The 12,932-nt window shown below is 45.5% G+C and overlaps 1 protein-coding gene across 2 annotated transcripts in view; it reads right to left on the bottom strand.

The window, feature by feature from the left end:
• The window catches only part of LOC128704958 (protein obstructor-E), a 15,985-nt gene extending 10,831 nt beyond the window's left edge, over positions 1 to 5,154 (bottom strand). Inside the window, exon 1 of one of the 2 annotated variants that reach the window (XM_070105166.1) lies at positions 5,029 to 5,154. In XM_070105166.1, the coding sequence (XP_069961267.1) occupies positions 5,029 to 5,074 (46 nt within the window). In that variant the 5' untranslated portion in view covers positions 5,075 to 5,154. The remainder of the gene's footprint in view (positions 1 to 5,028) is intronic. The other variant, XM_070105167.1, reaches the window with a different exon arrangement.
• Between the last annotated feature and the right edge of the window lie 7,778 nt (positions 5,155 to 12,932).

The following is a 12,932-nucleotide window of genomic DNA, read 5'->3' as shown; positions in this document are numbered from 1 at the left end:
ACATTTACTATCATAAATACCATAAAACCATTACCATAACTACCACACAATCACTACTATAACTACCATACAACCACTACCATATACCCTCTATCATAGAGCCACTACCATAACTACCATACAACTACTACCATATACCCTCTATCATAGAGCCACTACCATAACTACCATACAACTACTACCATATACCCTCTACCATAGAGCCACTGCCATAACTACCATACAACCACTACCATATACCCTCTACCATAGAGCCACTGCCATAACTACCATACAACCACTACCATATACCCTCTACCATAGAGCCACTACCATAACTACCATACAACCTGTACCATTCCATCACGAACTACCATACTTACACAAAGGCATGATGAAAGCCACCATAGTCTGCTATACCATCCTACCATACCACCATAACCCGCCATATGGTAGTTCCACTACCATTCTCCACCATTCTAGTCAGACAGGTGACAGAGGTAGCTAGTCTGAAAGGTCACATTCTCCCAGGAACCCGCTATTCAGGGGGGATTATGGGGGTTTGGTGGGTTCCTGGGGACGCTAGGTGGTCCTAGGGGTGCTAGGAGGTCCTAGGGGGAAGGGGAAGCTAAGGGGTGCTAGGGGGGCTCAGGGGAAGGGGGTGTGAAGGTGACTTTCAAGGGAGTGGGAGCCAGTCACTACCCCCTGAGGCACTCCCGTTTCTAATATATCTACTTCTACTGGCCTTCTACCGCGTCTATCTACTTGTCTATGGGTGTCTATCGATGTGTCTACTTGTCTACTACCATCTACCAGCTTGGTAGATGGTAGATGTGTGTGGTAGATGAGATGTGAGCTTAAATATAGAGGTACTTGGCCTTGGGATCTGGAATTTCACTGATGACGTCACTGTGTGTGTACACTGTGTGTGTACACTGTGTGTGTACACTGTGTGTGTACACTGTGTGTGTACACTGTGTGTGTACACTGTGTGTGTACATTGTGTGTGAGAACTATGTGTACACTGTGTGTACTCTGTGTGTGTACACTGTGTGTATTCAGTGTGTGTACACTGTGTGTGTACACTGTGTACACTGGGTGTGTACACTGTGTGCACTGTGTGTGTACACTGTGTGTGTACACTGTGTGTGTACATTGTGTGTGTACACTGTGTGTGAAAACTATGTGTACACTGTGTGTGAAAACTATGTGTACACTGTGCGTACTCTGTGTGTGCACACTGTGTGTACACTGTGTGTACTCTGTGTGTGTACACTGTGTGCGCACACTGTGTGTGTGTGCACTGTGTGCGTACACTGTGTGTGTATGTGCACTGTGTGGGTACACAGTGTGTACACTGTATGTTCACACTGTGTGTACACTGTATGTTCACACTGTGTGTACACTGTATGTATACAGTATGTGTACTCTATGTGTACACTGTGTAAAAACTGTGTGTATACTGTGTGCGTACACGGCGTGTATACAGTGTGTACACTCTGTGTATACTGTGTGTGTGTACACTCTGTGTATACTGTGTGTACTGAATGTGTACACTGTGTATGTACACTGTGTATACTGTGTGTGTACTGCGTGTGTACACTGTGTGCGTACTGAGTATGTACGTTATGTGTACACAGTGTATACTGTGTGTGTACACTGTGTATACTGTGTATATACAATGTGCAGGTACTGAATGTGTACACTGTGTGTGTTCTGAGTGTGTACACTGTGTGTATACTGTATATGTACACTGTGTGCACACTGTGTGCATACACCGTGCATGTACACTGTGTGTGTGTACATTGTGTGTATACTGTGTGTGTACTGTACGTGTACACTGTGTGTGTACACTGTGTGTATACTGTGTTTGAACACTGTGTGTGTACTCTGCGTGTATACACTGTGTGTGTACTCTCTGTGTGTACACTGTGTGTGCACTGTGTGTGTACACTCTGTGCGTACACTGTGTGTACACTGTGTGTACTCTGTGTGTGTACACTGTGTGTGCACTATTTGTGTACACTGTGTGCGCACACTGTGTGTGTACACTGTGTTTGTACTCTGCGTGTATACACTGTGTGTGTACTCTCTGTGTGTACACTGTGTGTGCACTGTGTGTGTACACTCTGTGCGTACACTGTGTGTGCACTGTGTGTATACACTGTGTGTGCACTGTGTGTATATTGTGTGTATACTGTGTGTGTACAGTGTGTATATTGTGTGTGTTGTGTGTGTACACTGTGTGCATACACTGTGTGTGCACTGTGTGTATATTGTGTGTATACTCTGTCTGCACACTGTATGTACACTGTGTGTGCACATTGTGTGTGTACACTGTGTGTGTACACTGTGTGTACACTGTGTGTACACTGTGTGTACACTGTGTGTGTACACTGTGCATGCACACTGTGTGTGCACACTGTGTGTGTTCCCTGTGTGTATACGCTGTGTGTGTACTCTGTGTTTATACACTGTGTGTGTACACTATCTGTGTACACTGTATGTATACTGTGTGTGTTCACTGTGTGTATACACTGTGTTTGCACACTGTGTGTACATTGTGTGTATACACTGTTTGTGTACACTGTGTGTATACACTGTGTGTATACTTTGTGTGTACACTTTGTGTGTATACTGTGTGTGTACTCTGTGTGTACACTGTGTGTGTAGTGCGTGTACACTGTGTGCACTGTGTGTGTACGCTGTGTTTACACTGTGTGTGTATACTGTGTGTGTGTACGCTGTGTGTACACTGTGTGTGTATACTGTGTGTGTACACTGTGTGTATACTTTGTGTGTACTCTATTTGTACAGTGTGAACTCTGTGTATACACTGTGTGTATAATGTGTGTACACTGTTTGTGTACACTGTGTGTGTACACTGTGTGTCTACAATGTGTGTGTACAATGTGCGTGTACACTGTGTGTGCATTGTGTGTGTACACAGTGTGCGCACTGTGTGTGTATGTGTGTACACTGTGTGTGTACACTGTGTGTGTATACAGTGTGTGTACACTGTGTGCACTCTGTGTGCACAATGTATGTATACTGTGTGCACACTGTTTGCGTACACTGTGTGTCTACACTGCGTGTGCCCTGTGTATGTACACTGTGTGTATACTGTGTGTGTAAGCTGTGTGTACAATATGTACTGTGTGTGTACATTGTGTACTGTGTGTGTACACTGTGTGTGTACTGTTTGTGTACTGTGTTTACACCGTGTATGTACACTGTGTGTGTATACTGTGTGTTCACTGTGTATACTATGTGTATCCTGTATCTGTACATTTTGTACGTTCACTGTATGTACACTATGTGTGTATTCTGTGCGTACACTGTGTGGTGTGCAATGTGTGGTGCGCTCAGTGTGGTTTACATTGTGTGGTGTACAATGTGTGGTGTACACTGTCTTGTGTGCACAGTGTGGTGTACACTGTGTGGTGTGTACAGTGAAGTGTGCACTGGTGTACAGTGTAGTGTACACAGTGTGGTGTACACTGTGTTATGTACACTGGTGTACTCAGTGCGGTGTACACTATGTGGTGTACACTGTGTGGTATACACTGTGTGATGTACACTGTATGATATACAGTGTGTGGTGTACACTGTGTGATGTACACTGTGTGGTATACACTGTGTGGTGTACACAATGTGGTGCACACTGTGTAGTATACACTGTGTGGTATACATTGTGAGGTGCACACTGTGTGGTATACTCTGTGTGATGTACACAATGTGGTGCACACTGTGTGGTATACACTATGTGATGTACACAGTGTGGTGTACACTATTTGGTGTAATCAGTGTGGTATACATTTTGTGGTGTACACTGTGTGATATACATGATGTGATGTACACTGGTGTACTCAGTGTGGTATACACTGTGTGGTGTACACTATGTGATATACATGATGTGATGTACACTGGTGTACTCAGTGTGGTATACACTGTGTGGTGTACACTATGTGATATACATGATGTGATGTACACTGGTGTACTCAGTGTGGTATACACTGTGTGGTGTACACTGTGTCGTATACACTGTGTAGTGTACACAATGTGGTGTGCACTAGGTGATATACATGATGTGATGTACACTGTGTGGTATACACTATGTAGTGTATATTGTATGTTATACACTGAGTGGTGTACACTGTGTGGTATACACTGTGTAGTATACACTGACTGATGTACACTGTGTGGTATACACTGACTGATGTACACTGTGTGGTATACACTGTTCGACGTACACTGTGTGGTATACACTGTGTGTATACACTGAGTGATATACACTGTGTGGTGTACGCTTTGTGTATACACTGAGTGATGTACACTGTGATGTACACTGTGTGGTATACACTGTGTAATGTACACTGTGTAATGTACACTGTGTAATGTACACTGTGTAATGTACACTGTGTAATGTACACTGTGTAATGTACACTGTGTAATGTACACTGTGTAATGTACACTGTGTAATGTACACTGTGTAATGTACACTGTGTGATGTACACTGTGTGATGTACACTGTGTGATGTACACTGTGTGATGTACACTGTGTGATGTACACTGTGTAATGTACACTGTGTGATGTACACTGTGTGGTGTACACTGTGTGGTGTACACTGTGTGGTATACACTGTGTGGTATACACTGTTCGACGTACACTGTGTGGTATACACTGTGTGGGTAGTTAATGGGGTTTCAAGTCTATCCACTACACCATAGCATGGTTGATTATCCAGGTACTGGATAGAAAAAAGTATACCATCCTATACCATGTGCTGCTACTATCCTTGACTATCCTTTTCTCAGTTAAAACAAGTACTATCCACTACTATCCATTACTATCCACTGGATAAAATGTACAGTACTAGGTACACAACTATCCACTGCTATCCACTGGATAGTCACAAGCTACACAACAATCCACTACTATCCACTGGATAGTTCGGAACGTCAGCTATTGGAGGAGGTGAGGCGCTAGCAGACTAGGCCACTATTCAGCAGGCTTACTATGGACTATCCTGGCGGATAGTTACTTACCGGCCACTGTTAGTACGGATAGTGTCAGGAAGGATAGTCTCAGCATTGTTCCTGTCGCTGTCAGCTTCAAGAATGGTTCTCTCCGGGCTAGGTGTCAGCCCTTTTATGCTTTCTCCTAGCCTAGCCCCCCTCCTAGCCCACCCTGGACCACCCTGGTCCCTCCTAGCCCACCCTGGGCCACCCTGGTCCATCCAAGCCCACCCCTAGCCTCTCCTAGTCCACTATGGTCCACTCTAGCCCACCCTGGACTACCCTGTTCTCTACTAACCCACACTGGACCCTCCTAGTCCACCCTGGTCCTTCCTAGCCCACCCTGGTCCACTCTAGGCTCCCTGGCCCACTCTGGTCCACGTTGGTCCACCCAGGTCTACCACTCTCGACTGCTTTGTCTACTCTTAGCCCACCCTGGTCCATCGTGGTCCCTCCTAGCCCAGCCTGGTCCCTCCTGGCCCACCCTGGTCCACTCTATTTTATCCTGGACCATCCTTGGCTCTCCTATCCCTCCATGGATCACCCTAACTCACCCTGGTCCACACTGGTCTACCCTGGTCCACCCTGGTTCACCCTAGTCAACCCTGGAGCACCCTTGCCCATCCTAACCCAACCTAGCCCACCCTAGCCCACTCTAGCTCACCCTGGCTAATTCTAGACCACCCTAGCCCACTCTAGCTCACCCTAGTCCACTCTAGCCCACCCTAGCTCACCTTATCCCAATCTACCTCACCCTAGCCCATCCCAGCCCACCCTATATCTACTCCTAGTCCACCCTAGCTCATCCTAGGCCCTTCTAAACCACCCTAACTCTACTTTTAGCTCACCCTAGGCCACCCTAGCCCCTTCTAGCCAGCCCTAGCCCCTTCTAGCCCGTCCTAGCCCACTGTATCCTCTCCTAGCCAACCCTAGCTTATTTTAGCTTACAACCCCTAAAATAAGCCTAGGAAAGCTTAAATAGACAATAGTGAACGATAGATAGACCTAAGATCTATTGCCGGGTCTCTGTCTATCGAGTAAGAGTTCCAAGATACTGTCGATCGCCCTCTCAGTATTGTTCACGTATTTAATGTCAGCTTAAGGGGACCCAGATTGTTCAGTCTCTGTTGGTACAACAGTACCATGAACTTTACTTAACTGATGAGGAAGAGGAGTAGGTAGTCAGTCCCTCAGTCTTGGTAGAAGGTAGTCAGTACCACAGTCATGATAGAAGGTAGTCAGTACCACAGTCATGATAGAAGGTAGTCAGTACCACAGTCATGATAGAAGGTAGTCAGTACCACAGTGATGATAGAAGGCAGTCAGTACCACAGTCATGATAGAAGGTAGTCAGTACCACAGTCATGATAGAAGGTAGTCAGTACCACAGTCATGATAGAAGGTAGTCAGTACCACAGTCATGATAGAAGGTAGTCAGTACCACAGTCATGATAGAAGGTAGTCAGTACCACAGTCATGATAGAAGGTAGTCAGTACCACAGTCATGATAGAAGGTAGTCAGTACCACAGTCATGATAGAAGGTAGTCAGTACCACAGTCATGATAGAAGGTAGTCAGTACCACAGTCATGATAGAAGGTAGTCAGTACCACAGTCATGATAGAAGGTAATCAGTACCACAGTCATGATAGAAGGTAGTCAGTACCACAGTCATGATAGAAGGTAGTCAGTACCACAGTCATGATAGAAGATAGTCAGTACCACAGTCATGATAGAAGGTAGTCAGTATCACAGTCATGATAGAAGGTAGTCAGTACCACAGTCATGATAGAAGGTAGTCAGTACCACAGCCATGATAGAAGGTAGTCAGTACCACAGTCATGATAGAAGGTAGTCAGTACCACAGTCATGATAGAAGGTAGTCAGTCCCACAGTCATGATAGAAGGTAGTCAGTACCACAGTCATGATAGAAGGTAGTCAGTACCACAGTCATGATACAAGGTAGTCAGTACCACAGTCATGATAGAAGGTAGTCAGTCCCACAGTCATGATAGAAGGTAGTCAGTACCACAGTCATGATAGAAGGTAGTCAGTACCACAGTCATGATAGAAGGTAGTCAGTACCACAGTCATGATAGAAGGTAGTCAGTACCACAGTCATGATAGAAGGTAGTCAGTCCCACAGTCATGATAGAAGGTAGTCAGTACCACAGTCATGATAGAAGGTAGTCAGTACCACAGTCATGATAGAAGGTAGTCAGTACCACAGTCATGATAGAAGGTAGTCAGTACCACAGTCATGATAGAAGGTAGTCAGTACCACAGTCATGATAGAAGGTAGTCAGTACCACAGTCATGATAGAAGGTAGTCAGTACCACAGTCATGATAGAAGGTAGTCAGTACCACAGTCATGATAGAAGGTAGTCAGTAAGACAGTCATGATAGAAGGTAGTCAGTACCACAGTCATGATAGAAGGTGGTCAGTACCACAGTCATGATAGAAGGTAGTCAGTACCACAGTCATGATAGAAGGTAGTCAGTACCACAGTCATGATAGAAGGTAGTCAGTACCACAGTCATGATAGAAGGTAGTCAGTACCACAGTCATGATAGAAGGTAGTCAGTACCTCAGTCATGATAGAAGGTAATCCTTACCACAGTCATGATAGAAGGTAGCCAGTACCACAGTCATGATAGAAGGTAGTCAGTACCACAGTCATGATAGAAGGTAGTCAGAACCACAGTCATGATAGAAGGTAGTTAGAACCACAGTCATGATAGAAGGTAGTCAGTACCACAGTCATGATAGAAGGTAGTCAGTACCACAGTCATGATAGAAGGTAGTCAGTACCACAGTCATGATAGAAGGTAGTCAGTCCCACAGTCATGATAGAAGGTAGTCAGTACCACAGTCATGATAGAAGGTAGTCAGTACCACAGTCATGATAGAAGGTAGTCAGTACCACAGTCATGATAGAAGGTAGTCAGTACCACAGTCATGATAGAAGGTAGTCAGTACCAGTCATGATAGAAGGTAGTCAGTACCACAGTCATGATAGAAGGTAGTCAGTACCACAGTCATGATAGAAGGTAGTCAGTACCACAGTCATGATAGAAGGTAGTCAGTACCACAGTCATGATAGAAGGTGGTCAGTACCACAGTCATGATAGAAGGTAGTCAGTACCACAGTCATGATAGAAGGTAGTCAGTACCAGTCATGATAGAAGGTAGTCAGTACCACAGTCATGATAGAAGGTAGTCAGTACCACAGTCATGATAGAAGGTAGTCAGTACCACAGTCATGATAGAAGGTAGTCAGTACCACAGTCATGATAGAAGGTGGTCAGTACCACAGTCATGATAGAAGGTAGTCAGTACCACAGTCATGATAGAAGGTAGTCAGTACCACAGTCATGATAGAAGGTAGTCAGTACCAGTCATGATAGAAGGTAGTCAGTACCACAGTCATGATAGAAGGTAGTCAGTACCACAGTCATGATAGAAGGTAGTCAGTACCACAGTCATGATAGAAGGTAGTCAGTACCACAGTCATGATAGAAGGTGGTCAGTACCACAGTCATGATAGAAGGTAGTCAGTACCACAGTCATGATAGAAGGTAGTCAGTACCACAGTCATGATAGAAGGTAGTCAGTACCACAGTCATGATAGAAGGTAGTCAGTACCACAGTCATGATAGAAGGTAGTCAGTACCACAGTCATGATAGTAGGTAGTCAGTACCACAGTCATGATAGTAGGTAGTCAGTACCACAGTCATGATAGTAGGTAGTCAGTACCACAGTCATGATAGAAGGTAGTCACTACCACAGTCATGATAGAAGGTAGTCAGTACCACAGTCATGATAGAAGGTAGTCAGTACCACAGTCATGATAGAAGGTAGTCACTACCACAGTCATGATAGAAGGTAGTCAGTACCACAGTCATGATAGAAGGTAGTCAGTACCACAGTCATGATAGAAGGTAGTCAGTACCACAGTCATGATAGAAGGTAGTCAGTACCACAGTCATGATAGAAGGTAGTCAGTACCACAGTCATGATAGAAGGTAGTCAGTACCACAGTCATGATAGAAGGTAGTCAGTACCACAGTCATGATAGAAGGTAGTCAGTACCACAGTCATGATAGAAGGTAGTCAGTACCACAGTCATGATAGAAGGTAGTCAGTACCACAGTCATGATAGAAGGTAGTCAGTACCACAGTCATGATAGAAGGTAGTCAGTACCACAGTCATGATAGAAGGTAGTCAGTACCACAGTCATGATAGAAGGTAGTCAGTACCACAGTCATGATAGAAGGTAGTCAGTACCACAGTCATGATAGAAGGTAGTCAGTACCACGGTCATGATAGAAGGTAGTCAGTAACACAGTCATGATAGAAGGTAGTCAGTACCTCAGTCATGATAGAAGGTAGTCAGTACCACAGTCATGATAGAAGGTAGTCAGTACCACAGTCATGATAGAAGGTAGTCAGTACCACAGTCATGATAGAAGGTAGTCAGTACCACAGTCATGATAGAAGGTAGTCAGTACCACAGTCATGATAGAAGGTAGTCAGTACCACAGTCATGATAGAAGGTAGTCAGTGCCACAGTCATGATAGAAGGTAGTCAGTACCACAGTCATGATAGAAGGTAGTCAGTAACACAGTCACAAAACAAGGGGGTCAGTACCCTTACACCACAAGACGGGCAGCCACCAAGCCAGAACCTCGTGAATAACTATCAGTCGTCACACAGTCATCAGATGACTGTGCTTGATGACTGTGCTTTCCCGTAGAGTGTATGCAAGGGAAGTCATGCCTATCAGACCAGAAAGTCTGATCTCCCTATCAGAGAAACTGTTGCTACCACCGTTAACAGTCCAACAGGTACTGTTAACAGTATAATCGGTACTATTAACAGTCTAACAGGCACTGTTAACAGCTAGTAACTGCTAGAGAGATAAACAGATAAATAGACTGATAGATAGATAAATAGATAGATGGAGAGAGAGAGAAAGAGAGAGAGAGAGAGAGAGAGAGAGAGAGAGAGAGAGAGAGAGAGAGAGAGAGAGAGAGAGAGAGAGAGAGAGAGAGAGAGAGAGAGAGAGAGAGAGAGAGAGAGAGAGAGAGAGAGAGAGAGAGAGAGAGAGAGAGAGAGAGAGAGAGAGAGAGAGAAAGAGAGAGAGAGAGAGAGAGAGAGAGAGAAAGTTCTGTATCTGTCGCCCACAGGATGGGTATGGGGTACATAATAAACATATTAAACTAAGTGAAGCTGGAGTATGCACCTCCTCCTTGGTCTGCCTGACCCTTCTATCTTATTTATCCGTCACATAAAGGTGATTCTAGCCTGGGAAGATCTAGCCTGGGCGGCCTTACTGCTATTTACAAGGTCAGTGTTGAGCTAAAGCTCATGGCTCCACTCTGAGTGCAGTGAAAACGTAAGTATTATACCACAAGACGGACAATCACAAGAAATAAATATTGGTTTTAAAATTGTGTAGGTTACAGCTCTTGGCTACTAAGAGAGAGAGAGAGAGAGAGAGAGAGAGAGAGAGAGAGAGAGAGAGAGAGAGAGAGAGAGAGAGAGAGAAAGCTGGTGGAAAATCGTGACAATTTGTCAGATTGTGAGAGTTTTACATGTGTGTGTGTGTGTGTGTGTGTGTGTGTGTGTGTGTGTGTGTGTGTGTGTGTGTGTGTGTGTGTGTGTGTGTGTGTGTGTGTGTGTGTGTTTGTGTGTGTGTGTGTGTGTGTGTATGTGTGTACTCACCTAGTACTCACCTAGTTGAGGTTGCGGGGGTCGAGTCCGAGCTCCTGGCCCCGCCTCTTCACTGATCGCTACTAGGTCACTCTCCCTGAGCCGTGAGCTTTATCATACCTCTGCTTAAAGCTATGTATGGATCCTGCCTCCACTACATCGCTTCCCAAACTTACTGACTACTCTGTGGCTGAAGAAATACTTCTTAACATCCCTGTGATTCATCTGTGTCTTCAACTTCCAACTGTGTCCCCTTGTTACTGTGTCCAATCTCTGGAACATCCTGTCTTTGTCCACCTTGTCAATTCCTCTCAGTATTTTGTATGTCGTTATCATGTCCCCCCTATCTCTCCTGTCCTCCAGTGTCGTCAGGTTGATTTCCCTTAACCTCTCCTCGTAGGACATACCTCTTAGCTCTGGGACTAGTCTTGTTGCAAACCTTTGCACTTTCTCTAGTTTCTTCACGTGCTTGGCTAGGTGTGGGTTCCAAACTGGTGCCGCATACTCCAATATGGGCCTAACGTACACGGTGTACAGGGTCCTGAATGATTCCTTATTAAGATGTCGGAATGCTGTTCTGAGGTTTGCTAGGCGCCCATATGCTGCAGCAGTTATTTGGTTGATGTGCGCTTCAGGAGATGTGCCTGGTGTTATACTCACCCCAAGATCTTTTTCCTTGAGTGAGGTTTGTAGTCTCTGACCCCCTAGACTGTACTCCGTCTGCGGCCTTCTTTGCCCTTCCCCAATCTTCATGACTTTGCACTTGGTGGGATTGAACTCCAGGAGCCAATTGCTGGACCAGGTCTGCAGCCTGTGTGTGTGTGTGTGTGTGTGTGTGTGTGTGTGTGTGTGTGTGTGTGTGTGTGTGTGTGTGTGTGTGTGTGTGTGTGTGTGTGTGTGTGTGTGTGTGTGTGTGTGTGTGTGTGTGTGTGTGTGTGTGTGTGTGTGTGTGTGTGTTTGTGTGTGTGTGTGTGTGTGTGTATGTGTGTACTCACCTAGTACTCACCTAGTTGAGGTTGCGGGGGTCGAGTCCGAGCTCCTGGCCCCGCCTCTTCACTGATCGCTACTAGGTCACTCTCCCTGAGCCGTGAGCTTTATCATACCTCTGCTTAAAGCTATGTATGGATCCTGCCTCCACTACATCGCTTCCCAAACTTACTGACTACTCTGTGGCTGAAGAAATACTTCTTAACATCCCTGTGATTCATCTGTGTCTTCAACTTCCAACTGTGTCCCCTTGTTACTGTGTCCAATCTCTGGAACATCCTGTCTTTGTCCACCTTGTCAATTCCTCTCAGTATTTTGTATGTCGTTATCATGTCCCCCCTATCTCTCCTGTCCTCCAGTGTCGTCAGGTTGATTTCCCTTAACCTCTCCTCGTAGGACATACCTCTTAGCTCTGGGACTAGTCTTGTTGCAAACCTTTGCACTTTCTCTAGTTTCTTCACGTGCTTGGCTAGGTGTGGGTTCCAAACTGGTGCCGCATACTCCAATATGGGCCTAACGTACACGGTGTACAGGGTCCTGAATGATTCCTTATTAAGATGTCGGAATGCTGTTCTGAGGTTTGCTAGGCGCCCATATGCTGCAGCAGTTATTTGGTTGATGTGCGCTTCAGGAGATGTGCCTGGTGTTATACTCACCCCAAGATCTTTTTCCTTGAGTGAGGTTTGTAGTCTCTGACCCCCTAGACTGTACTCCGTCTGCGGCCTTCTTTGCCCTTCCCCAATCTTCATGACTTTGCACTTGGTGGGATTGAACTCCAGGAGCCAATTGCTGGACCAGGTCTGCAGCCTGTGTGTGTGTGTGTGTGTGTGTGTGTGTGTGTGTGTGTGTGTGTGTGTGTGTGTGTGTGTGTGTGTGTGTGTGTGTGTGTGTGTGTGTGTGTGTGTGTGTGTGTGTGTGTGTGTGTGTGTGTGTGTGTGTGTGTGTGTGTATGTGTGTATGTGTGTGTATGTGTGTGTGTACTCACCTATTTGTGGTTGCAGGGGTCGAGTCCTAGCTCCTGGCCCCGCCTCTTCACTGGTCGCTACTAGGTCACTCTCCCTGAACCATGAGCTTTATCGTACCTCTGCTTAAAGCTATGTATGGATCCTGACTCCACTACATCGCTTCCCATACTATTCCACTTACTGACTACTCTGTGGCTGAAGAAATACTTCCTAACATCCCTTTGATTCATCTGTGTCTTCAACTTCCAACTGTGTCCCCTTG

The sequence above is a fragment of the Cherax quadricarinatus genome, chromosome 97 (genome assembly GCF_038502225.1).
Source record: "Cherax quadricarinatus isolate ZL_2023a chromosome 97, ASM3850222v1, whole genome shotgun sequence".
Lineage (NCBI taxonomy): Eukaryota > Metazoa > Arthropoda > Malacostraca > Decapoda > Parastacidae > Cherax > Cherax quadricarinatus.
Note: the sequence above shows the minus strand (reverse complement) of the source record. Positions and strands in the feature narration are given on the sequence as shown.